The sequence below is a fragment of the Ambystoma mexicanum genome, chromosome 6q (assembly GCF_040938575.1).
Source record: "Ambystoma mexicanum isolate Mex_15411 chromosome 6q, UKY_AmexF1_1, whole genome shotgun sequence".
NCBI classification, from domain to species: domain Eukaryota; kingdom Metazoa; phylum Chordata; class Amphibia; order Caudata; family Ambystomatidae; genus Ambystoma; species Ambystoma mexicanum.
The window spans coordinates 992,710,157-992,736,516 of NC_090937.1; the positions used below are offsets into that span (position 1 = coordinate 992,710,157).

General features: G+C 45.7%; 1 protein-coding gene across 19 annotated transcripts in view; it reads right to left on the minus strand.

The window, feature by feature from the left end:
- Positions 1-26,360, minus strand: part of SORBS2 (sorbin and SH3 domain containing 2) — a 923,152-nt gene that overhangs the window by 435,602 nt on the left and 461,190 nt on the right. For 18 of the 19 annotated variants that reach the window (XM_069631529.1, XM_069631528.1, XM_069631527.1 and 15 more), the window contains one exon: positions 13,486-13,578. The exons of the other annotated variant lie outside the window; for it this stretch is intronic. In XM_069631529.1, the coding sequence (XP_069487630.1) occupies positions 13,486-13,578 (93 nt within the window). The remainder of the gene's footprint in view (positions 1-13,485; positions 13,579-26,360) is intronic. 19 annotated transcript variants of the gene reach the window in all.

Below are 26,360 nucleotides of genomic sequence, written 5' to 3' on the forward strand. Positions count from 1 at the left end.
CCACACAGCCCGTTACCTCCCAAATATGTGTCTCAAATGCCTATCAAGAACAAGTATCAGCCGAACAACAGAACTGAGCCCCCTGCTGTTCTTGTAAAGTGGGTTTAAGGGCCACGCCCAGCACAGCGTGATTCTTTAAAGGGCTCTGGCCCAGACCGATACTTATGTTTACATGACACTGAGCTGGAGGCAAGGTTCCCTTTATTTGCTGCGCTGGGGGCCTGGGGTGCCCTTTTCAGCCGCACTAACTGAGTGCACCTACAGCCGCTGCTGGCACCGAGTCGCCGGGATTGGAAAGGGATTACTGATGCCACGAGATCAGCAGCTGGGAGTTGAAAACTAGCATCCTCCTTTTTAGGCATGGAGCTACTAGAGGACTCACCTGAATCAGGGTGGCAATGAAGAAGAAGGGGCTTGACTGGTTGATCACAGAGGCCGACTCCAAAAGAGGACAAGGTAAGGGGGCTGCAACTGGCGGCACTCAGTGGGGAGTACGATGATGAAGACTGCATTCCAGACACCCAGTTATTGGCAAAGGATGGCATGGGAAGGTGCCTCCCCAAGCAGCCTCCACCCCCAGCTAAGAAGAAAAAAGACCAACAAGCATTGTGCAGCTGGACTGCACTGGAGAAGAGGGCGAAAAGAGTGTGAAAGGTGCTCATGAAGGAAAAGAGCATGGGCAAGGACAAGGCAGAAGACAATGAGAGGCCTGGAACTTTGGGGAGTGGCAGCCACTGTGGCCTTAGTGGCAATGGCGGACAATGTGGGTGAGCAAATAAACAAGATGGTAACGCAATATGTTGAGAAAGATTTTTCCAAAGTCTGAGTATAAGAGTGGAGAATGTGAATACTTGCACCAATAATTTTGGGACACTAGCTGGGCAGAGGTCAGGGAACGGAACAGGGCACAAGCAAAGGTTAGGGGGAGACGTCCTGATGGAAATGGGGGTGCAGGGCAACTAACGAGCATGCCGGGGGCGGTGGGTTAATGGCGGTCATGACCCAGGACCATAACAATAACACGGTAGCCCCGGCAACACACTTGGCTACTCAAGGTGGCGTGTGGCATGGTCCCCTCACAAATCACTCATCCCCCTTGCAAACCATTCAGGTTAACCAGTAAGTATCGGCAATAGGGATCATTAACAGCCCAGGGGCCATCTCAATTGCTACAAGGGCAGCAGGTATGATGTTGCACATCCCGGTAACAATAGTGCACATGGAACAATGATGTATTGATATGTTTTTGTTGACTGAGCAATTGGGGCTTGACTTGCTCAAGGAAGGGAAGAAAGATTAGGATAAATACAATATAGGAAAGGGGTCAGGAAGGAGAGAAATATACACAACTGGCTATATAGCTGTTTAGCAAGATACCAGGGGTCGCAGAGATACCAGGGGACGCAGAGATACCAGGGGACGCAGAGATACCAGGGTCGCAGAGATACCAGGGGACGCAGAGATACCAGGGTCGCAGAGATACCAGGGGACGCAGAGATACCAGGGGACGCAGAGATACCAGGGGACGCAGAGATACCAGGGGATGCAGAGATACCATGGGACACAGCGGCCCTCATCACATATGAGCTCATGAAGCTCAGGAGCAATGTTGGCGGGTTGCATGGTTACAGACTGATGAAGATTTCAGACTAAAGATGCAAATATTCCCCACAATGAATTGGGATGATGAGCATCACTTGAGGAGGCACTAGACCTGGTTAAATCAGCCAGAAAGGGGGCACTGGTGGAAAATCAGACATTGGGCCAGCCTTCCGCCTGCTCCCGGTGCACCTGAACAGTTTTCACTTGCTTGGTTTCCAATCCCAGGGAAAGCTGTACTTCTATAAATACATGGCAATGGGATAGCTCAGGGGCAACGCATTTGTCTTTAAAGCAAGGCAACGCGGTGCAATACAGGTTTGAATCCTCATCCCGCGCTTAGAAACCACTCACTGGTATTAAGCACGTTAAAAATGTACAATAGAATGACTAAATAAAATAAATGCTTGATGTCATTCTACTACTTTGAGATGTGTGGTTCCTTCCTCGAGTGGGCAGTGAGGGACACATCTAAATGAGTCGTGGTTTCATACTACTTGGATGGCTTTCTGTGTGTGGGGAGAAATAGCAAGAGCTTATGTGCTGGGCGGGACACTCAAGGGAAGGGAGCTGGGAGTGCCGCTGGTAAAAGAGAAATCTGTGGGTCACTCAATCACCCCAAATGTTTTTAGGCATTGACATGGATGCCGCAAATGGAACTTGCAGGCTGACAAGAGTTAATATTGAGCAATTTCAGCGACATATCAGCAATGAGGCACAGGGAGAAGGTCACCTTAGGAGAATTACAGGTGTTGATCGGTCACCTCAATTTTGCAGGGAGAGCGATACCAGCAGGCAGGGTTTTTATGAGACGCAGTGTTAGGGAGAATGTTCATTACAGTGCTAAATTCCTCCCAGCTTAGAGACCCCCAGCTCTTTTGCTGAATTTAGGACTTTTTAATTTTTCCCCTGGAGTGAGAGAGACCCTTTTCTCACTCTCTCGTGTGTTTTGACCTGATTTGGATTATGTGTTTTCACTGTTTTTGGAGTCTGACAAACACCACAGGCATTTACATTTTGTATGGTGACACACAGCACCCCCGTGCAGTGTCACAGAGAAATCCTTTAGATTTCTCATAAGGTTTAAATACCTTTTCTTGTGTGAACTACTGTTCCCAAGAATAGTAAAGTGAAATTGACTTTACTTACCTTTTCTCTTTTGTAGGTCCAGCACACACCATTTTATATGGAGTGCTGGGGGGGTTACCTAGTAGCCCCTTATCCTACATTATCATGTAACATTTTTATGTTACCCTCACTACTTTTAATGGCTGCTGGCAGTGGTTTAATTTCCCTCTGATTGTACTTTTCTACCGCAGGCTGAACCCTCAGCTGCAGTATAGCACCCATGGGTGACCATTTTGTCAAAATGGCATGGTCTTTTTTTTGCCATTTCCTGTTTGTGAGGTCTTTCCTGGGCTTGACTCTGTGCCTTGAGCCATGTTTGAGCCCTTTGTTCATTTTGCCTTTGGCAGGGTTCAGCCCCGAAACCCACCTCTGGCTCCAGTGTGTCTGGAAGGACAGGATGTGAGGGAGTTTCCCGGAACTCCCCTGTCCCTTGTCCCGAGGAATGCCTGAATGCAACCAGTCCTGATGGCTGGCTGGCTGTCTTTTTAGGACAGCTAACCTGCTGTGTGATTGACAGCCTAGGCTGTGCATGAATGGGAGAAACCTGCTTACAAGGAGAGGGTTTTGGGACTAGAGTCAGAGTCGTCCACTGGGATAAATATCCGACGAAGAAACTCTGAACGAAGCTTGCTGCATCCTTCCGGACCTTTACATTGCCTTGTGAAGCCCTGCTGCTGTGCTGAAAAGAGAAGCTCCGGAAGGGACAACTTTTTCCCTTGTGTTAGTGGGACCAACTAACCCGAGACGAATTCCACTGGACAATCTTCCCGGACTGGCTGTGCTTCTTCGCTGCTGCAAGAACCGAGTGCCAGGGGTGGAGAAATCCATAGTTGAGTGCAATGTCTGAAATCCAGCCTGAAGCTCCAAGAGTCTCCTAAGGACCCTCCAGAAGCAGGACGACCCGAGCTGGAGTCCCTTCACCAGAGTGCAGGACCCAAGGAGTGAAGGAAGCCCAACCGGTATCCGAGATCCATTATGGTGCTGTTTGCCAAGCGCTTAAACCACCAAGTGCAACTGAAATGAAAAGAGCCCATAGCTGCCGATGACCTCCAAATTGCCACCGCAGGAGCCCTCCAGATGTCCTTCCTCATGTCCCCACGACTGAGGCTCAGGAACCCAGGGTCTGCACCGCTGCAAACAGACAGAATCCAGCTGGACCACTCTTCTTCAAACCAGAGGTACTGTTTAGACTTGGGGTACTTACCTCCTCATCTTTGAGCTGTGCTTTTCTCAGTTGAGACTTGCAGTGGCTTATGTTTAAAGTTGATTCCAACTCAGTTTCTCACAGGCTTAACAGCTTGTGACCCTACAAGTGATTTTCTTAAACCAACTCTTTAACTTTGTGCAAGACTTTGATTCTAAGAAGTGCCTCAGCTCCACAGACTATGGTCCAATTGATTTTGGCTGTCCTGGCTCCGTGCAAACTCTTCTGGCCCATTGACTTTGATATTGTTTGTCCCTCATAGGTCGTAACTTGTTTTAGACTGTTATTGCTGAGAAAGTCTTGTCTAGATTTCATTGGAAGATTTTGTTGTCCTCACATAACTGAGAACCCGTTCAACCTTTTTCCTTCCTTAAACCTTTTCTTTCTGCAACCTCAGAATCTGCAAAGTATATCTAGTGTGATACATAAATAACATTACTGTTGTTGTGAATGAAGTCACATCAGGGTGTAGGAATTGTGTAATTAGCATATCCAAAGATTATCCACTAACTTAGTATGATTCTGAAAAGTGATTTTAAAGTGTATTTACATGGTTACAAGAATTGCCTTTTTAAAGAATGCTTATTTAAAACTTGATGTTAATTAAATAAATAACTATTTGTAACTGAAACATTGAGTGTAAGTGTTATTTGGTTACTTGTATTCACAAATTTCATTGCTACAGCTCCACAGCTCACATTTACCCCTCTTGAGATAGGCCTGGCTGCTCAGTCACACTACCAACTTGTGTAGTACACACCTATACCAAAAGGTGGGTTACCTAATACCAAGCAGATAAGTGGGGTGTAGTCTCACACAGTGTTACTACATCAATTCTTACCTAACACTGGTGCCAAGCGGTGGGATTGGCGTAGAGTGATTACATTGACTATTTGATATGCTTGTGCCCAACTAAACCAGCCACAAGGCTAAGTTCCACCAAAAAAGTTCAGCCATTGTAACATGCCAAATATGGATAACTTTAATGAGGTAGCCCTGACTCTCCTGACAGTAGAACAACTGAAAGATATGTGTAAAACCAGGGGTCTGACTCTGAAAGGAATAAAATGTGAATTGATTGTAAGGTTGTTAAATCACCAACGCTTGGGTAGTAGGCCTGTAACTCCTTCCCACCCACGTAATGTGGAAGATAACGATGAGGATGCTAGTTTAGAGTCAAGCTCCAATCTGCAAGAGGAGTCAGAGGAGAGAGAGGAGTCTCCAGAAGGGAGCCACCCTCTTACTACATCAATTCTTACCTAACACGCAGTGCGCTCAAAATCGCAGGCCTTTCAATGAAACACCACCACCACGTAAGTTTGGGCACAGTAGTGAAGGTAGACGTTGCAGTATAGGAGGAATTTTGTACAACAATTTGATGGGTTGTCCATATCGATGGAGCCATGGCAGTCCAGCTAGAACTGTTCTCCGATGCATTTGGGGGGTCAGCTTTGGGGCCTTCCTCAGAGTAAGCTTGGGCACTAGCACTTGGCCAGAATCCTGGTGGAGGGGAAATGTGACAAGGAACAGTATGTTTCTTAAATGTTTCCCAATCCCAGTAAGCTTTTAGATTTGGAAGGAGAGATTGAGCAAAAGAAGATCTTTCTGTAGTACGATAACCAGGCATTCACCCAGTTGGTGAACAGCGGTTCAGTACTGTGCCCTGCAATTCTAGCACTACAGAGATTCAAGACCTTGGCATGTTGAAGAACAACATTGAGATTAAGGCAAGGCGTATTCCAGGTTGACCACTTTCCCAGAATGGCTGTGGGAGATAGCAAAGACGTACTAGGGATGCTGGTGAAAAAACTATTTTTCACGGCAGGTACAATGAGGAGTTACAAGGCACAGTACGACTGTTTTGTGAACTGGACTGAGCCAACAGGTCACAATGAGGAACGCAACATAAGGCAGTTTGTATAGAAGACTTACACAGCTAAGAGGTCTAACATGTGGGCAGCATCCTGCCACAGAGCAGTTGCTTACTTCACTCAATTGAGTGGTAGGCGCGACCCGACCAAAGATCATGCAATTAGGGCCGCCCTGGAAGGGTTGGGCAGATAACATGAAAGACAGCGGTACGAGAGAAGGCAAATAATATTCCTTGATCTGGTCAAGCTGACCGGAGCGCTATAGTCTATTTGCAGGGGGGGGCTACAAACTGCTGCTATTTAGGATGGCCTTTGCAGTGAACTTTTTAGGGCATTTAGAACCAGCCAGCTAGTAGGGGCTAATAAGGAATAGGATGGAGTAGGGGGCCTTCTGTTTGAGGATACGCTACCATGGGATGATGGGTTGAGGTGGAAGGTCATAAGATCTATGACGGCTCAGGAGGGTAGGGGGCACTAGGTTCACTTATGGTGCATCTTAGCAGCGTTTTTGTCCAGCCTGTCTTGTGACCGGTTACCTGGCCGGTAGGCCGGAATGCCCCCGAGGCCTACTGCTACACAAAGACGGGCTTCCGTTGACCATCTTCCACTTCCGTGCAGTGATGAAGATGGCACTGGCCCGGGTGGGAGAAAATCCAGCAGATTTTGGCACACCCTCATTTAGAAAATTGGGTTTTAGGAGATCGGATGATGAAAATCACAATGCGATGTGAGGTTACTGACTGTTTCCACTCTCACTTCCCCCACAGAATGACTGGCTCCAGGGGGGAAAATGTGATTGGACATTTTTATGTGACATGGGTTGGAAAATGGGCCACCTACAAAATGAAAAGGGTGAAACCCAAGTTTGATTGCGCAGATTTTAGATGGTTTGGGAAACTGGGGATGAGATGGGCTGAGCTGGAGGTATGCTTAAGGGTATTGGTGACGAAATTGGAGCATCCAGCGCCATAATAACACAACTAGGAGGTGATGATCTGGCAGAGTTGGGCAGAGGACAACTCGTGAAAGAGGTGTGTGCCTCGTTTTGGAGGCCGAGCAAGTCAAGTGTTAGTTACTTGTGAATTGCTGCGGTCTGTGGTAACACCTCAATATGATTGGCGAGGGGGCGGAATCGTACAAGGCATTGGGGGAATTGAGCAAGATGTTGACTAAGACAATGGCCAGATGTTGCCGGTGTACGGGCTTTGCAACCATCAAGCATGGCTTCATGAATGTGGGCGCCCCCGGGTGTTGTGATAAGGGCGGGATACACCTGTCGCAGGCAGGGAATGGTCTTTTCCTGTGTAACATTGAGGATGCCCTGATCGAACAGGGTGTTGTGGCACAGCAGTGGCATATGCAGCAAGATAGTGGGCAATGGTAGTTGTAGAGTGGAAAGGTGGGTGTGACAGTAGTTGTAGTGTGGGGGCTGTAACTTCAAAGGGTCTGATTGAACCCTGTTTTGCCGTGGCAGCCGCCAAGACGATCGAGCAGACAGCTAAGGCCTTCACAATGAAGAATGGCGAATGAGCTATCAGCCACCTGGGAAGCCTGACGTGTCAGGAGGCATCAAGCCACGGCCAGAGAGAAATAAGCGCTGCTGCCTACAGCTCACACCCGACGCCACCCGGCTTAAGAGAGAGAAAGGCTCAGGAAGGGGCGCAGGTAGGTTGCAGGAGCGGGTCCTGGAATTTGGGAATTACTTGATGAAAGCTGAAGTGAACAAGGGGTGTTGCTCATAATTGAATAAGTTGACTTGCGTGCAAGCGCTCTGAAAGGGAGGTCTTTAGTGAACAGGAATACCATAAGGGCCCACCCTGCCACCTGGAACTGAATACCCCTGACATGTTTTATATTTATTTAATACAAGCATGGATGCAATGACCTTAGTACATGCGGGTGAAGTCTCTAAGCACTCCTTCGACCTCTATCGAGTCCTGCCACGCATTTAGGATTCAGTACATTATGTGTACTGAGGGTTCCCTTCGAGGGTGAATAGGAGGTTTCTGCCTCTCCTGCTGGAGTCTTTCCACGATGACCAGGTACCAGGTAAAAGTACGCCAGAAAATTGGGAGAGGTGTGACCAGTGCCTCAAAATGTCATTCTTAGGAGACAGAAGTGAGGCTAAACAATGCTTGCGGTACCTTCTGACACATTAATTGAAATGAAATAAGACCCTGAAGGTTACAGGGGGTGGGGCCGTGAGAGATCGTTTTTATTTTGCAGTTGAAAATGTCATATTAAGGCACACTGGAACACAGCTATTTCTCATGCAGGTGTTAATGAATTCGTGTCTTCATGCATTCCTCGTTTCAATCTCTGATCCACAGAACCAACCATCTACATACTCACACCAACTTCTGCCCATTTACTCACTCACCCAATCAGAAGGCAACGCCTAATTAGGCGCATTCATTAATCTTTGAATACACACCTGATACCTGTGAACTGTCTTTGAGTGGGGTTCGAACCTGTTTTGCTTTGCATTGTCTTGCTTTCAAGAGAAACGTGTTGTTCCTGTGCTATGCTCCCGGCCCTCACGTACATCAATGGGCGGTGTTCAGTGCGTGGAGCCCCTGCAGGCAGATGTCTTCCACTGGTTACGAACGTTGAACATGAAACATGCGAGTCCACTCATTGCAGAGTTGTTGCTCTGGGGTCATGCCTGTGTGCTTGTGAATCTGTCAAAGTGGTGTCAGGAAAATATGGAGTAGACGTTGGCGTGCGCCATGGAATGGCATAGTGAAGTGTGGCTGTTGCTGCTGTGGACACAGGAGCTGGAGTCAGGCCCACGTGTTCCAAAGGAAGCCAGAGTGGAGCTCAGTATAAACAGGTGCACGGTGCAAGCGGTGAAAGGGTGCGTGCACCGGAAGGAGATGACACAAACGGACAGCGCATGTCATGAAATGTACAGAGTCGCCAAAGGGCATGATCAGCGAATGCCCCCACAGACTGCAGAGGCTCTAGGCCGCTCAGCTGGAGGCTTGCTCCTCTTTGTATATTTCTGATTTCAAGTCTACAGCTTGGTGGGTTTGAGCACTGACGGGACAGTACTGAATCCATTTCGCCCACTTTGCAGCATAGATCACAAATACATGGCGGAATGCTGAATGCTGAGCATATAGTATGTCTAAGAAACAACCCCATTCCCAGGAGTCATCAGGAGCAAGGACCCCCGGTCTGTGCCACCACTCTGTTTGATTTTTTGATAAGGTATGAGAGATTCCATCTCCTTATGAGTGTTTTCCCCGTTTTTTGGCACAATACCTCTGGAACCTTTTTTGGACTCCACTGGGAGCCCGAGGCCTATAACCCGCCGGCCTCTGGTCCCTGTGTTTCTGCACATTTACAATCCCAGCTTCAAACTCATTTTAGCCTGCACAGTGGCAAGGGGGTATGCATAATGTGCACTGAAGCCTTATTATATGACTATGCGCCGCTACACCAGGCACATGCTCTGCAGCCTGCGGGCAAAGTGTCATGGAGGAGGGAACTGATACCCCCCCTGAAGCGGCTCACCTGTTTTTAAAACGAACACATGGGGGGCCTCTGGGAGGTTACTTTCCACAGGACAGACCTCAAATCAATGCAGTATAATATTTAGATTAATAACTTCTTGTGGTTTCAAGCTACTTATTCCATTTTCATAAGGATTATTTAATTGGGGATGGGAACAATGAATCTGGAGTCAATTTAAATCTAATTTGATCCTAAAAAAACAGACTAGCAAAGTATAGCATGTTTGCCTCAGACGCAATCAGACTTTTTAAACATAAGTGAATTAGTTCTTGGGTGCCGAGCTGGTTGCTGTAGAACGGTTATGAGCCAGAACCGTGAAATACGTCTCCACGAGATAGCCCTGAGGGGTAGAATGCCCAGTCACACCTTTCCAAGCCAGTCAGATAGCACAGCGAGTTGAGGGCTCGTTCTGACATCTGTGCGCAGCCTGCGGATGCAGGTGTGAATCCCGGCAGGGCCAACTCAGCCATTCATCCATCCAAATTCGATAAATTGAGTTCCACGCAGGGGGGTAATATCAACTGTTATTTCAGCGAATAGACACCGGTGGGTTTGTAGTGCTATATTAAACTAGATATAATAATTATTTCATGTAGCTTGTCTGTCAAGCTAATCTCCAGGAAATTACCTGGGAGAGGTAGAATGGGCATGTTACATGCTATGACTAGTGCTGGAGGATGCCTCCGCTGGCCAGGCCAGACCACGGGCAGCCCTGCCCAACATGCAAGTATCTCCCTCTATGCAGACCTGCCAAAGGGCTTCTATTTGAATGTTGGTAGAGGAGATTTTCACTAGGATAGCCTATTTTCACTGCCCAAAGGCCTCCAAAGTTTTCTTTTTAGCAGGGACAAAGAAAGGTAGGTCACAGTGTAGTACAAGGGGGTGCACACTGTTCCAGGGTTGATATGATATGATAGGTTATTTATAACGCACTTAATACGCAGAGGTTTCTAAGCGCAGACCCAAGGATCGAACCTGTGTTGCTCCGTGTTGTCTTGCTTCGAAGGCAAGCACATTGCCCCTGAGCTATCCTTCCGAGACCTCTTCATAGGGGGTACAGAAACCCCTACTGGGGGGGTCACTTATCTGTAACTTTCCTGTGTTTTGGACGGCGCAGAAGATGTTACCTTGATCAGTTGACCCTGAAGGAGAGCTTACCCGCTTTGAAAGGAGCTTTGCCCGAACCCAGTGGCCTGTGTTACACCCGAACTGGCTACCAGAATTGGAAAGGCCAACCCCCCCAACTAAATACCGGGAACCAGTGGCACAGAACCAAGCTGAGAGAGCTGCCTGCCCGACTCTGGTGGCTGCTGAGGGTACAGGGTATAGAGGGATACAGGACCAGTCATACTCTTTCCAGAAGATCCAAGGCCTCTACCAGTGGTTGGACCTTTCTTTGGGTTGACTTTGCAATGGTTGACCTTAACAAATCACAAAAACCGCAGAGGACTGACCTAAAGCCACTGAACCAGCCTAGGAACGGTGCAATTTTCTTATGGACTGCAAATAAGTAGAACCGATATGGGCTATTTCATTGGAAAGAAAATCCCTGTGGAGAGCTACCCAAAGAGGTGGCAGAGGCAGGGGCACGTATCTGGCAACAGCCTCCTGATTGTGACCACTGTGAACTGAAAAGCGCCTGAGGAACTGCACCTGGAGAGCTGGTTGAGGATGGGCTGTGGTGTTACCCAGCTTCCTTGCAGTGAATGTCATCCACTGGTGCCACCTTCTGCCTCTTCCTTCTTTTGTGCTTGAGATTTTATTTTTAGAACCAGGTTTTTTACTCGATAAAAGTCAGCAAGTATCTTTACCGGCCAGGACTAATGTCTCCACGTGGTTCCATGATTTTCTCAGCCACATGAACCTGCTTGAATAGCATTACATTATGCATGACCACTTGGGGCAAGTAAATGTAGACCACTGGCGCATTCACAAGTATTGTTTTCTCCTTCCATAGTTCTCCTTGTGGGCGATTTCACTCTGCCCATCACACCTCATGGACCGGGCACTGCCCCTTTGATTAGTCAATCGGGACGAGGACTCACTACTGTTGGTGCTAGTGTATCCAGCATTTTCTCTGCAAGACATAACTCACTTAGTGTGCATGTCCTAGTTAAGGCAAAGGGGTATTTAATGTAGTTGGCACTGCCTTTTTCTGGATCATCACCTCTCGCCTCCTAGTACAAGCATTGTGATATCTAAGGGTTTGGGCACTACACAGCTGCAATAAATAAATCTACTCGAAGCAAAGTTCTAGCATTAGAAATCTTGTATGGTTCGTCAGCCAGACTCTTTAATGATCTCCTAGGGACAGTTTGCAGTACCAACATGTGGACTTGGCTCTAGAAAGGCTTGCAGCATATGCATTTAACCTTCAGTTTCAAGTCACAATGTCTGTTCAATTGATTATCACTACTCTTTACACAACCATTGCTAGGGTAAAGAAGTGATGTTCCGGACCCCCACCTCCTCTTGCTATTCGTGCTGCATGACCCTTCCCAATATCGTTCTGTGTTGTAATCCTTTTTCCGATTCTCACCTATTACCAAGAGTACCCATGGCTGATCGAGTGCGATTGAAAAAACTGAGTTTAGTAACAGTCCTTCAATTGTCTAAGAATTGTGTTTTCCTAGGCACTCTGTCCCAGTTCCCAGGATTTTGGAAGTTGGGGACAATTGATCTTTATAGACATTAAGTTGCAAAACAGGAAGATGAGAAAACTAAAATCCATTTTTCTCCTTAATTATAATTGGTTATCTACAACACACTTAATACCCAGAGGTTTCTAAGCGCAGATCCAGGGACCAAACCTGTGTTGCTCTGCATTGTCTTGCTTCCAAGGCAAGTGCATTGCCCCTGAGCTATCCTCCCGGATACCTTTGACAAAGGTTTATGGCAGGCAAAAGACTCATGTTCAACATGTCTAATACTAAGCTTTTAAGTACTCATGTTTTCTGTTCTCTGTTGCGCCCTGTTACCCCTGGGTTTGGCGTGCCATACAAATCAATAAACAAACAAACAAAATTTTATTCCAGCCATCCAGTCACTCATGCATCCATCCATATACAGTATCTATCCATCCACTGACGCATGCACACATCAGTGCATCCATTATTCCCTACTTCTTATTCACCCATGCATCCGCCCATCGTGTGATACGTTCCCGTGTGAATACATGCAACCACACCTTGCACTTGCCACCAGCAGGCAGCACCTTGTATTTATTGTCTATTTATCTTACTGTTTATCCTATGTACTGCACTCCCCCCTCCCACTTCCCCCCGCACCTTTCCCCTTCTCCCTCCCCTGCACTTGCGCGATCTCAATGTCACCTGGCCTAGTAAGATTGTTGTCTCTGTCTTCCCTCTGTTCCCCCTCTCTTGCCTCGCTGCGCCTTGAAAGTCTTGTGTATAGGCGCTTTATGAATGCCATATCATATCATTTGTTGATCCAGCTACCCTGGCATCCATCAATATATCCATCCATCAGCACTTGTGCACTTTTATGTACCCACCCACTCACCACTTTATTGACCATTCATGGACCCCTTAATTGGTCTGGTCAGAGGGAGTGACTATTCAATTATCCGATCATGTATCCAATTTTTAATAATATCGAGATTACATTTACATTTTCATTGGAAGGTTTTAAAATCTGCATTTAAGACCCTAAAAATATTCAGAATTAAAATGTGTCTTCAGATGCAACAGAGTTTGGTTGCTGTTACCTTACAGGGGTAGGCTTAAGTGCTGATCTGAGTTAAGCCAACTAATATGAGACTCCAAACAGGATCCTTTCTGAAACATTCCCTCTTTCTCTTTGAGGATTGCGTCCCTGTTTGCCAATAGACTTGAACGTTCTTCATTAGTAGTTTTATAGATTACGGCAGCTACATTGAACACATGACGATTCACATTAAAAATAAAACATTTAGCACACAGTTACAGGAAGGCAAGTTACATTCCACCAGAGGTCACGAGCATTATTAGAAGCAAGTCTAAAGAATGCAGTTTTTCTTAAGATGGCGCCCTCTCCCTGACTCTGCAATCACAGTGAAAGTCTCTAGATGCAACGTGCACATTTTCTGAACAGGCAAAGGAGCAGCAGTGTTCCATGTTAGAGCGAGGCATTCATGTGTGACAGTCAATCAGTTAGTAAGTATACCTGCAGCGTATAGGTTGGGAGAACTCTGAACTCTCTTCACGGCGGTTAATGTGACAGACATTGCGGCACGTTTGTGAGCATAGCCACCGCTGTCTGGAAGCACGGAATGGTAGGGACACGGCCCGTGACCGAGGGGCCAAGCACATGCAACATCATGGCGCAGGTAGAATATGCCAACCGCGTGCACACACGAGAAGAAAAAAGACAAAAGACATGCAGTTAGAAACTCAGGCAGACATTTTGGGATCTGCAGAGGCTGGTGATGTCGGATCATTCAACATAACATGTTTTTCAAATACTCGGTTAGCTTTTTGTGGCAGCAGGTAAAGCATCTGAGCATGGATGAAAGCAGCGGTGCACATGTAAGAGACATCAGAAGCGAGATCCCTGCCATAAGGAGAATAGTAGAATAATTTGTTTTTTATACAGCTCTTTAATCAAAAGCGCTTCACATAGGACATATTTACATACATTACTATTAATACCCAATCAAAATAGTACTCATTTATCAACCTCAGAGGGATGAGTTGGCCTTGCTGGGATTCGAACCTGCGACCTACACATCAAACAAAGATCACAGCAATGAGCGTTTAACCTGTTGAGCCATCTTGCTCATACCCCTGACGGTGCCACAGTGGTAAGCCTGCCAGAAGAGGTAGTGGCATTGGTAATGCCAATGGTATTGTAATCTCATGATACTGCTGCCCCACCATGTCCGGGCACGGCTGCAGCACTGACATTATGGTTGGTCCCTCCAAGATGGCAGCACCAACAAGTAACTCATACCAGACGAAAACCGGCTAAAGTGATGATATTCATGACTTTATAAAGATACTCTTTTTGTCCATTGTGACTCTGTTTTTATAAAGTAAATTAAATACATGAATCTCTTTGCAGTGCTGTTTACAATAACAATTCCTAAATTCAGGTAAAAGAGACTTTTCCCAGTACCTTGCATACATGCAAAAAGAAAATCCAGCCAGGTGGAAACAACAGTTGCAGCAGCAGGATGCTCTACGCTGCAAGGTGAATATACACAACCCACTGAGAAATCAGGCCAGGAGAAGCAGTGAAGGAGGCATTCAGCAACTATTCAGAAATCAGCATAAGAGATGCAGCTCCAGACGTCACTGTTCCTTCAGAAATCAGTCAAGGTGGGGCAGAGCCTGACTTTATTGGCCTTTGGGAAAGCAGAGCTGGTGAGGCAATGGGAGAGTGCACCAGCCATTGAGAAATCATTCCGGGAGAAGCAGTGGGGAAATACACTGGTCATTCAGCAATTAGCACAGGAAAGGGAGCGGGCCCGGGGTTATACATCAACTATTGAAAAATCACTCCACGAGAGGCAGCGGAGGAATGCAGGGCCCGTTAAAAAATCTACTCAACCGAGGCAGCTCAGGAATACACCTTTCACTGAGAAATTAGCCAAGGAGAGGGAGTGGGGGAACAGACCAGCCCTTGAGAAATAAGTACAGGAGAGGGAGTGGGGGAACAGACCAGCCCTTGAGAAATAGGTACAGGAGAGGGAGTGGGGGAACAGACCAGCCCTTGAGAAATAAGTACAGGAGAGGGAGTGGGGGAACAGACCAGCCCTTGAGAAATAAGTACAGGAGAGGGAGTGGGGGAACAGACCAGCCCTTGAGAATTAAGTACAGGAGAGGGAGTGGGGGAACAGACCAGTCCTTGAGAAATAAGTACAGGAGAGGGAGTGGGGGAACAGACCAGCCCTTGAGAAATAAGTACAGGAGAGGGAGTGGGGGAACAGACCAGCCCTTGAGAAATAAGTACAGGAGAGGGAGTGGGGGAACAGACCAGCCCTTGAGAAATAGGTACAGGAGAGGGAGTGGGGGAACAGACCAGCCCTTGAGAAATAAGTACAGGAGAGGGAGTGGGGGAACAGACCAGCCCTTGAGAATTAAGTACAGGAGAGGGAGTGGGGGAACAGACCAGTCCTTGAGAAATAAGTACAGGAGAGGGAGTGGGGGAACAGACCAGCCCTTGAGAAATAAGTACAGGAGAGGGAGTGGGGGAACAGACCAGCCCTTGAGAAATAAGTACAGGAGAGGGAGTGGGGGAACAGACCAGCCCTTGAGAAATAGGTACAGGAGAGGGAGTGGGGGAACAGACCAGCCCTTGAGAAATAAGTACAGGAGAGGGAGTGGGGGAACAGACCAGCCCTTGAGAATTAAGTACAGGAGAGGGAGTGGGGGAACAGACCAGTCCTTGAGAAATAAGTACAGGAGAGGGAGTGGGGGAACAGACCAGCCCTTGAGAAATAAGTACAGGAGAGGGAGTGGGGGAACAGACCAGCCCTTGAGAAATAAGTACAGGAGAGGGAGTGGGGGAACAGACCAGCCCTTGAGAAATAGGTACAGGAGAGGGAGTGGGGGAACAGACCAGCCCTTGAGAAATAAGTACAGGAGAGGGAGTGGGGGAACAGACCAGCCCTTGAGAATTAAGTACAGGAGAGGGAGTGGGGGAACAGACCAGCCCTTGAGAAATAAGTACAGGAGAGGGAGTGGGGGAACAGACCAGCCCTTGAGAAATAAGTACAGGAGAGGGAGTGGGGGAACAGACCAGCCCTTGAGAAATAAGTACAGGAGAGGGAGTGGGGGAACAGACCAGCCCTTGAGAAATAAGTACAGGAGAGGGAGTGGGGGAACAGACCAGCCCTTGAGAAATAAGTACAGGAGAGGGAGTGGGGGAACAGACCAGCCCTTGAGAAATAAGTACAGGAGAGGGAGTGGGCACCACCTGAACCTATTGCATTAGAGAACAGCGAGGTGCGATATGGCATCTGAGGAGGGACAGACAGCTTGTAAGTGTTGTTTAGTCATTCACCCACCCATTGATTGCCCAAGGCCATGCTAATTCCTGTGGCCATTACCACCCACTGCCTGTTCCCCTTACCCTAAACACATCCTCCTAGGATGTGTTTAGGCCATATTGGCCTTCTGTTTTATTTGCACAAGTGTAACATTGTTCAATTTATGCACAAGATGTCTGTAACCTCACCGTGATACCCAAGGGTCTGGGCGATTAACAAATGATATAAAATAAATAAAATAAAGAAATAAACTCTTTGCCCTCACTCTATCAACCAGTCACATGAAACTATAGCCTGCAAGAGTTATTTCTAAGCAGTCTGCTAAGAGTTAATGGCTTCATTGAAGCTGTAAATGGCAAATGGTGCAGTAAAGATGTCTTAAGCAAGTGTCCCTTCAGCTCCTTAAGTATTATCTGTTCTTTGCACTGAAGTCCTGTTAAAAACAAGCATTGATAAAGCCAGCAGTTGGGGCTTATGTATAGGTATTAAATAGGCATTTGCCAAGCAATGCTATCATGTGTCTGTCCAGATAATCACACCATATTCCAGCTACTGGCATATATGGCCAAATAGTACCATTATATTATGCCAATGACATACCTAGACAAAAGCCCAAACTGTTGGCTTTGTCAATGCTTGTTATTCTTGACAGTAGAGGCTTTGAAATGCGAAACTGATTTCCTGACTAATTGAAAGTCACGAATTGACCTTTCTCAAATTCTCCTCCCGTGGGAGAAGAAAAAATACTGTATTTATCACGGAAGGGGCGTTTTATAGGAATTCCTAAACTGCCGTGTTGCCACCTACTGCTATGTTTTTATTTTTTTATTTATTAATGGCAAGTCTCAAAGGTAGTGAGCCATTGTTTCAGTGGACTGGGACTGGCCTGAAATGTCTGACTAGGCTTTAAAACGATAGCAGTGGTTTGAGAATGCATTCTCCCTTAAAGTCACCCAGCGAGAAAGGGGCCCATATTAGCAGGTCTCTGATTGAAACACCCTACAGAAGACCAGTTACAATGCATGCAGGACTGCCTGCTCTAATGGTAATCCCGTATGACCCGCCCCATCTCTGACAATGCTTTCTGCTCACCATGCTACGCCGAATTTTGGTCCGAGCATAAGGGCTCATTTCAATGCGTGTGATGTTTTTGCATTTTCTGCACCGGGCTAGGTAGCATAGGGTAACGACCGCATCCCCCTTGCCTATCCACTCAGTGTAGAAAATGTACCTGCATCCTCGTCCCGCATTGACTTTAATGCGGGTGGGGAGGGGAAAAACCTTTGGGATTCCTCCAAATGCCATCCACAATGCACGGGTATTGCAAGTTGCATTTACAGTTCTTCTTGTGATTGAGTGTAAAACAACGTGGAAACCCAGGGCTTGCCCTATTTCCATGCTGGATTTTCACCAATGCACAAAAACAATACAAACTGCTAGGTGAGGACGGCTTACTCATAAGAGTAAACATAAGCTGTCCTTTCTGTCCAAATCACATTTTTTTAATTAGTACCTGGCGAGGGGGGTGTGGCGGCCTCCCAGCCAATGGGGAGGCTCAGAACACGGGCGTTACCAGGCGGCAATCCCGCCGCCCTGAGCCTCCTCAGGGCTGGCGGCCGCCATCTCCCCTCACCCGGGAATCAGGTAAGTCTCTCCCTCCCCATTTCCACAGATTTCCCTCCCCTCCCTCCCAACCCCACTTTCCTTCTTTCCTGTCCATTTCAGGAGCGAACATGCTGGGAACGCTTCTGTCCCCAGCGCATTCGTTACCGACCTGCGACAGGCTGTCATGGAAAGGAAGAAGGGACTACACTTAGTCCCTTCTTCCTTTCCATGGCGGCCATTTCTTCTGTTTACATTTGTCCCTATTTTTTGAATGGCTGCCATGGAAAGGGAGAAGGGACAACATGTAGTCCATTCTCCCTTTCCATGGCGGCCATTTTTTTTGTTTACTTTTTTACACTTATTTTCAATGGCCGCCATTTTTTTGACATTTTTTTATCTGTTCCAAGACGCCAGAGCCTTTCGGAACAGAAAAGAAATGCTGTTAGTACCTTGGTCCTACAGGCCGGGGTACTAATAGCAATAAGCCTCTCGCAAGGGGGCATTACCATCTCAGGCAATGCCCTGGGGCTTTCGTTAAGGCAAGAGCGAATCTATGGACCCCGGGGCATTACCTTCTCTGGCTTATTGCTTAAATCAGACCCAGAATGTCTCTGGCATTACTTCACCCATTGTCTGCTTTGAGGAAAGCCATAAGTATGGGAAAATGGAGGATTCCATTGTACTGTAGCCTTGTGATATGGGGCAACACTATGGTCCTGATTCACACGGATTTCAAATGGAGAAGATGAGAGAGATGCTCATCAATATCCGATGATGCCTGGAGCATCTTTGAAGCATTCTCCAGCAAATGCATTTCATACAAATCTTAAAGGCACCAGAAATGTACTCAGGGCATATCCAGCGTTGCTCCAATTTGGGCTACGTGACGCAGATACAAGGTAGCATGTGCACATCTGAGATGCTCATAACATGTTTTTGAATCACTTCCAAAGACTAAAAAGGTCCTCCTTTTGGAGAGACAAGGCAAATAACACTTTTAACTGATATATTTACCACAGTCAGGAAACAATGGCTAAGTGACACTGCGGATGGGATGGGCTGCTTCTGAGGTTCACTGCAGCTACCTGTAGGGGGTGTAGTTGGAGAGCGGTTGGAGGCGCAGCAACCACACCTGCATGGGCGACCTATTGGGATGATTACTTGCAGGGCCCCACTCACATGGTAACGCTAAAAGAGAAAAAGGTTACTGCAGCAGGGCATTGTGCTGCAATGTGGTTCATCTTAACGTATGGAAATGCAGTCTGTATTTTAATGATTGACTCCTTTTATATTTTATTATAAACTATTTTGTATTTTCATTTTTATGTTGGCTTTGATTTTCCGTTTATTTCATTTTCTAGGATGAGTGTAAGCAGCACTTTCTTGTTGCATTAGTGATGTTTTACCATTTTATTTTCCTTTTTACATTGGAGGCCAGCCTTGCCACTTCCAGAACGAGGAAACCATACCAGGTGTAATGGTCGGCACACACCACACCCCTCTGTCACACAACACTCACTGCCACCTTTTTCTTCAGTGCTACGACTGGGATATTCTACTGGAGAACAAAACAAATGCAAAATGTAGAAAAGATGGCAAGAACAACGAAAACGACACAAACATTTCAGCAGCGGAAACACCCATAAAACACAACAACAAAAAACAACCAACCATGTAGTTAGTTAGTCAACACTTTATTTCAGTTTTCACCTTTAACAATGGATACAAAGTACATGCTACAGAACAAAATAATTGAATATAAAAACAAGTTAACATTTTCTCACCAAACGTTTAAAAGCTTCAACACTATAATTACATGAATCATTAATAAAATACACATCTACACATGACACAGCAAAATTCTTCACATCTGGGACAGGCCTGATGTGATTAGCAATAAAGTGCTTTTTCAACCATGTTAGAAAAATAACGTAACCAGAATTACAAAAGAGGGCTGGTAAACTCTTTCTTAAGAGGCACATTCAACCATCACCAATTGTCATTTCAGTCTTTGCAGGGAAGATAGGGCAAGATTAAAAAAGGAATTTACTGTTGTTATAATGTTATTTCCCTCTTTTATTTTCTTGGTCCTTTTACGAATTTGTTGGTTAGGTACAGAGGGTTGACAGCGATAGGATATGGATATGTTTTGTTAATGCACTCGTTGGACATTTATAATCTTTTAGGAATTGTTCATTTAACTCATTGATAAATCTGAAACCTGTTAATACTGATTTTGAGACTTTGAGAATTGTAACCTATTGTTGATGTTGTTACATCTCTTATAGAAAATATAAATAAAGTTTTCAAAAAATAAAAATTAAATTAAATTAATAAAGAGTTTTTTTTGCTAGAAAATGTACTTTTGAAGGCACCTTGGAAGTCAAATAGGACCCATTAAAGCATGCATCTATTCTCTAGGGAACAAAGACCGGACTCGATATACTTGTAAGAAGATCTCTTTCAGCTGTGTGTTATTTTGCTCTGTGTGATACTAACCAAAATCTCTTTCACTCTTTGTTTCAACACGAAAACCAAAACCATAGGAATGGACAAATCCAACCTAGGTTGGGCCTTAGCACACAAGTCTGAGAATTTTTTAACAGATGGAAATTGCCCTTTTGTGCTCACTTACCATGAACCTATATCCGTAATTCTGCTTTCTATAGCACCTGTTTCTATGTTACGCTCTTATACTAGAAGCTGAAAACAATGAATAATCATTGATGAAAAGAAAGGTTAGAATTAATCATAACCATTGTGAACTGCTCTGGGTGCATGCTGCTAGCCACCGGGGTTAAGCTCATCATTGCCATTGTTGCCTCTAGTTATCACATCTCTCTTAATTCTCGTGCCTGTCGTTATCATCTCTTTAATATCCGTAAAATGTGTCCCTTTCTTACATTTCATGCTGCACAGCTTTTGGTCTCTTCCCTAAACTTCTCTCGGCTTTTCTACTGCTCGGTTCTGCTTTTTGACCTTCTTCTTTTTCAACTTGCACCTCTTAAATCCATGTATCACTCCTCTATCCATTCGCTTTGCTTATTATCTTATCGTGATTCTATTTCTACCTCACTTTACACTCTGGGCTGGCTTTCTTTTCATTCCCAGTTGAAATTCAGCTTCCTTTGTTTAGTATTCAAATCTTTACATGGTCTTGCTCCTGATTATCTTGCTCCTCTTCTTTCATTTTACTCCCCATCCCGTTCTCTTCGCTCTGCTGGACTCTTTTTACTTACTGTTCCATGTGCCCCTTGTGCACAATCTTGTTTTCGATCCTTCCAGTTGTTGGCTCCTCTCCACTGGAATCTCCTTCCTTTTTCTTTTTGATCTATTATATCTTACTCACTATTTCGCTCTTCTCTAAAAACATATCTACTTCGGTCTCCTGCTTGATTCCTACTGGCTATTGTGAACATTATTGTTTATACTGATTTTATGTACTGTTGATGTTCTTTTGTGCAGCGCTTTGGAAATAAACAGTATATAAATATCGATAAAATACAAATACAAATTGCAGAAAGGGGGAAATCCATTTGCACGACAGCATGGTCCCTGTTCCGAAAAGGGCACTCCACCTTCAGCCACATGGCAACACCCCTTCTGCACAGTACCAGAAGCAACTCATGGCATGTTTTGGTTTAATAGGGCATCATCATGGAGGCCCAGCCTGGGATCTTCGGGGAACAAACTTCAACAGCCAAACACTGATGGAGGGAACGCTTGCAATTAATCATAACAACATGTTCTGTAAGCTTTCCTTTGCAATGTTAGCCTGTCTGTTCCATTGCATTTAAGCACCATCCATTTGCCACTCAGTCTCAACTCTACCTCCAAAGGGTATAGTCCTGCCCTAGCTGCTAAGTCCCCCAGGAACAGAAACACAAGTAACCACAGGCTCTTTTCCATCCCAAAGGCCTTCATCAGTGAAGTGCAACTTGATTCCATAGGCACGGATGGGCTAACCACAAATGGAAACAAATGGTACCCAGATGAATTCAAATGAGCCGTGATTGATTGAAAGCTTCCATCCATCACTTTGGCGGTGTTGCTGGATTGCAGAATGTGGCTATAGGTCAAAGGATCGAATCAAAAGGATTGAAATGCAATAGGGTCGAATCAAAAGGACTAAAAATAAAAAGGTCGATTTAATTTTTTGATTTTTTTTTTGGGGTCCGCACCCAAACCCTCGTTTTTGGTGTAAAAAAACACTCTTTTCCCATACGGAAACGCAAAAAAAAATATACATTTAAAGAAAGGCATTCAACCCTTTTTTTCAGTCCTATTGACTGGACCCTATTGTATTCGATCCTTTTGTTTTAGATCCTTTTACTGGACACCCCAGAATGTGCATCTAATTCCTCATTACTATGAGTTACTGTGAGGCACTGCAGTAACGGGCATTACGGTTTAAAGCACCATCAAAGGATGAAAGGCACTGACATGCAACTAGGATTTCGACAAGTGACCGACAAGTAATAACACACAGTTCGCAGCGGACAGCAAATTCACTCCAGCGCGTGGGGTCAACCACTTCCCCACAGGCCTATTGTTTCCTCGAGTCTGACTTCTCCACTCTGGAACAGTGCACTCCTCCTGCTCGCCAAATCCAATTCGTGTAGATTACATACATGAACTGTACACGAATCACATCACATGCAAACGATGCCTGCAGAGAGTGGCTGGGATTGTCTCTGGTGGCCAGGTCACACATTATAATCGTGGTACTACATTGCAATCCAGATTTTTTCCACTTTGTGCCTAATGCTGCAGCTTGAAGTTATCACTAGCCCATACCCCACATCAACATAGTCTTTGTTCATTTACTTTTGATTATCTTGGAACGTTTTGAATTATTTTCTAAAAGTGGAAGAGACATAAACAATTATATAAAATATGTTTTTCTAATTGCTGAGTGAAAAGGGGCCTCATATTTCATTCCAAAACAAGTACATGTTTAGGAACTGGGTAAACATATCCGACAGTAAAATATCCCAACACCCGACTCATTTAAGCATTTCAATTCATAAATTTTCATTGTGTTTGCTCAGCATCCGCCAAATATGTTTTGGCCACCACGTTTCTCACCTGGGAAGTGATAGGCGATGCCCCTGTGGCAAGATCTTGTCGCATGGAGCTGGGCTGCAGTGCTGTCTGCTACTGCCGTTGTTTCACTTCCGTGACACCAATATTGCCTCTGGGAGACACATTTCAAGCCGCTGCATGCCGCACACGGTGCAACCTTGCACTTCCTCTGAGCGCCCTCCTCGTGTTACAGAAAAAAGGCCTGCATTCATTCCTGCCATTCTCACTGCAACCACAACGTGTGAAAGGATGGCAGGCCCTCCTGGCAGGCAGTTGTTATTCGAGTGTTAAGCGTCTATTCGCGTGCAATTAAGATGAAATAATTGATCGGATGGTTGCCTTAATAACATCTTTTAATTTGAGAAAACACAATGGGTTCGTTAATTATTCATCAGACACTTTCTCCAGCAGATGTGCTGGCAGCCTCTGGAGAGTTTAAAAATGAGACCTCTCAAGTGAGGGCCCTGTGTATAAACAGTGGTGTTTCAAGGCTTTGATAGGTGCTGCTTTCAATTAATTATGGCAAGAAGCTTTTCAGAGCCTCGCATCTGTTTTCTTCTTTACTTGCATCCTGGAGAAAGGTTGGAAAAATACTTTCTGCCCACAAAAGAAGAACACTATGGCATAGCATTGAACATTAGCAGACAACTAGTTGCTTCAGCAACCCTCCACCTTAGAGCTGTTTAATTGATTAGAGCATCTATATGTTATGCCTTTCATTAAAGACAATGGAGTGCCAGAGGGGTCACAATAATGCCTTGCAGCCCCGGTGGCAGGTATTTTGGTGGCAAACTCGTGGTCTGGGCCATAGGTGAAGACGGGCTGCATTATGGGAGTAAGGGAAGTTAGCAACCATTGCGGCTCGTCTGGCCGGTCTGCTGCAACACTGTGACACTGGAATCCTCCACACCAACCCCGACCTCGGCAGCATCATGGACGTCACGTAGGCTGATGTGCATGTCTTGTGGAACGCCATGCTGAGAGCCCAACTGTCTACTGGCAACGGCATGAATCACTGTATCTGAATCGCTGTCGCCAGCACAGGGTACCTTTCAATTTCCAGTAGCGGCCACCATGGGGCAGAAAGTGTGCTGTGGATACTAGCATACCCAGTGCCATCCAAACGTCAGGGAGAGTGGAGGAGCGTAGAAGTACTAGTGGGTTAATATAATGTTAGAGAGGAGTCAGATGCAGGTGTTGCATTAGTGGCTAATGCACACTACGGACCCATTGTTAAAAAATAAGTCAACCAACATTGCACAAGTATAATGGCTAGTTTATGTCGACATTCACTAGTTTGTTCTCAGGGCCCGATTCTTAAGTGGGTGTTAATTCCCGAAAATCTTGTAAAAAGTGGAAACAACATTTTCGGTAATTAACACCTATTCTGAAGGCGGCACACTCTTCCGAAGTCTGGCTGAATGAGCCACTTTCGGAATATGGGTTGCTAGGAAGGGCTGAAAACCAACCTAGCAATTGGCACTTTCATTCTCTGTCACTTTGCATGGGTATTCTTGTGGCACTCCTCCAATTTCGGAACTGCCTGAAATTGGCACTGAAGTATGGTACCAAATTGGTGTCGTACAGGAGGAGTGCCACAAGAAGCACGGTTGTTTGATTGTGCAGATGGTGACAGGTGGGTCCTGCTCTGCATTTGTTTATCTTTGTTAGCAAATGATGCAGAAAAAGCTTTTAAAATTGCCCAGAAACCAAGGCTACCACTACCTTGCTTCCCACTTGCCGGCCTGCAGTCAGCACGTGCATTTTGTTTTCATCTCGGCAGCATTTTCGTAAAATGGCGATTCCCTCGTTATTTAACGAAAGTGCTGCCGAGATTCAGCAATTCGCCTGTTTCCATAGAAACAGGTGGATTACAGCAAAAACACTGTTGTGCTTTACGAAGCCGTTCAGGCACACTTCAGAATAGTCGTGGTGCCTGGGCATCAAGATATAGCGCAGTGAGACGTGCTAAATAACACACTCACTGCGCCATCAGCAGAATCGGGCCCTGAATCTCTGATTAAATTAGAACATTCTTTCCTTTTTGGTTAGAATGGTGTTACAGAGTACTGCAACCCATGGCTTTTGACATGTTTTGGACTATGACTCCCATGATCCCTCACTTTTGATAATTCTGGGTACAGCTGATGGGGTTTACAGTCCAAAACAACTTGTGAGCCAAAGGTTGCAGAGCTACATGCTCTACAGCCAACTACTATTCAAGATTACCCCCTCATTAGGTGCCTGGGCATGAGTTAGGGATCATCAGGCGTATAGAACGGGCGGGCAGAATAGCCGTACGCATACCAGGGATGTGATCATACTCTGCCACATTTCAATGCCGACATGCAACATGGCTCATCTATCCAATCTCAAATATAATATTTTGCCAGGTTTTTAATAAAAGAATTCACATTTCTGAAACATTTCGGCTATGAATAATTCTGATAGATCATCTTTGAACTTAATCTGTCTTCTACATTATGAGTAGAAACCGAGGAAGGGCAGGAGACTGAGTTTGAGCACCACATATGGCAAGAGTAACAAGAATATACCCATAATACCAAGGGGAAAAGGGCAGTAAAAACGATATAACCGTATTACCAGGGGGAAACCGAGAGTAACAAGGATACACCCATATTACCAGGGGAAAAAAGGTAGTAAAAACGATATACCCATATTACCAGGGGAAAACCGCGAGTAACAAGGATATACCCATATTACCAAGGGAAAACCGAAAGTAACAAGGATATACCCATAGAGTAACGAGCATATACCCATATTACCAGGGGAAAACCGAGAGTAACAAGGATATACCCATATTACCAGGAGAAACCAGAGAATAACAAGGATATGCCCATATTGCCAGGGCACAACCAAGAGTAATGACGATAAACCTATATTACCAGGGGAAAACCAAGCGTAACGAGGATGTACCCATATTGCGCAGAAAAACATCTAGAAAGGAAAAGAAGAGACAATGGGCCTCATTACAACCTTGGTGCTAAGTGCACCAACTTTACCACCATGGTGTAAACTCTGTTTAAACTCTGTTTACACCATGGTGGATGGCGGATTTACCGCCCCATTCCAAGGTGAGTGGGGCGGTAAATCCCCATTTCCCATTTTCCCTTCCCCATTCCCATTTTTGCCCCATAGGGCATAATGGGAGTGGGGAAGGCGCTAATTACGCCGCCGTAAATTACGGCGGCGTAATTAGCACCATGGCAGGTTAGCGCCATGGATTTTAAAGCCTGCTAAAAGCAGGCGTTAAAATCAGAATCAGGCGTTGAGGGTTAACGGTGGCGTTAACCCTTAACGCCTGAGTTGTAATGAGGCCCAATATCTCAACAGGCGT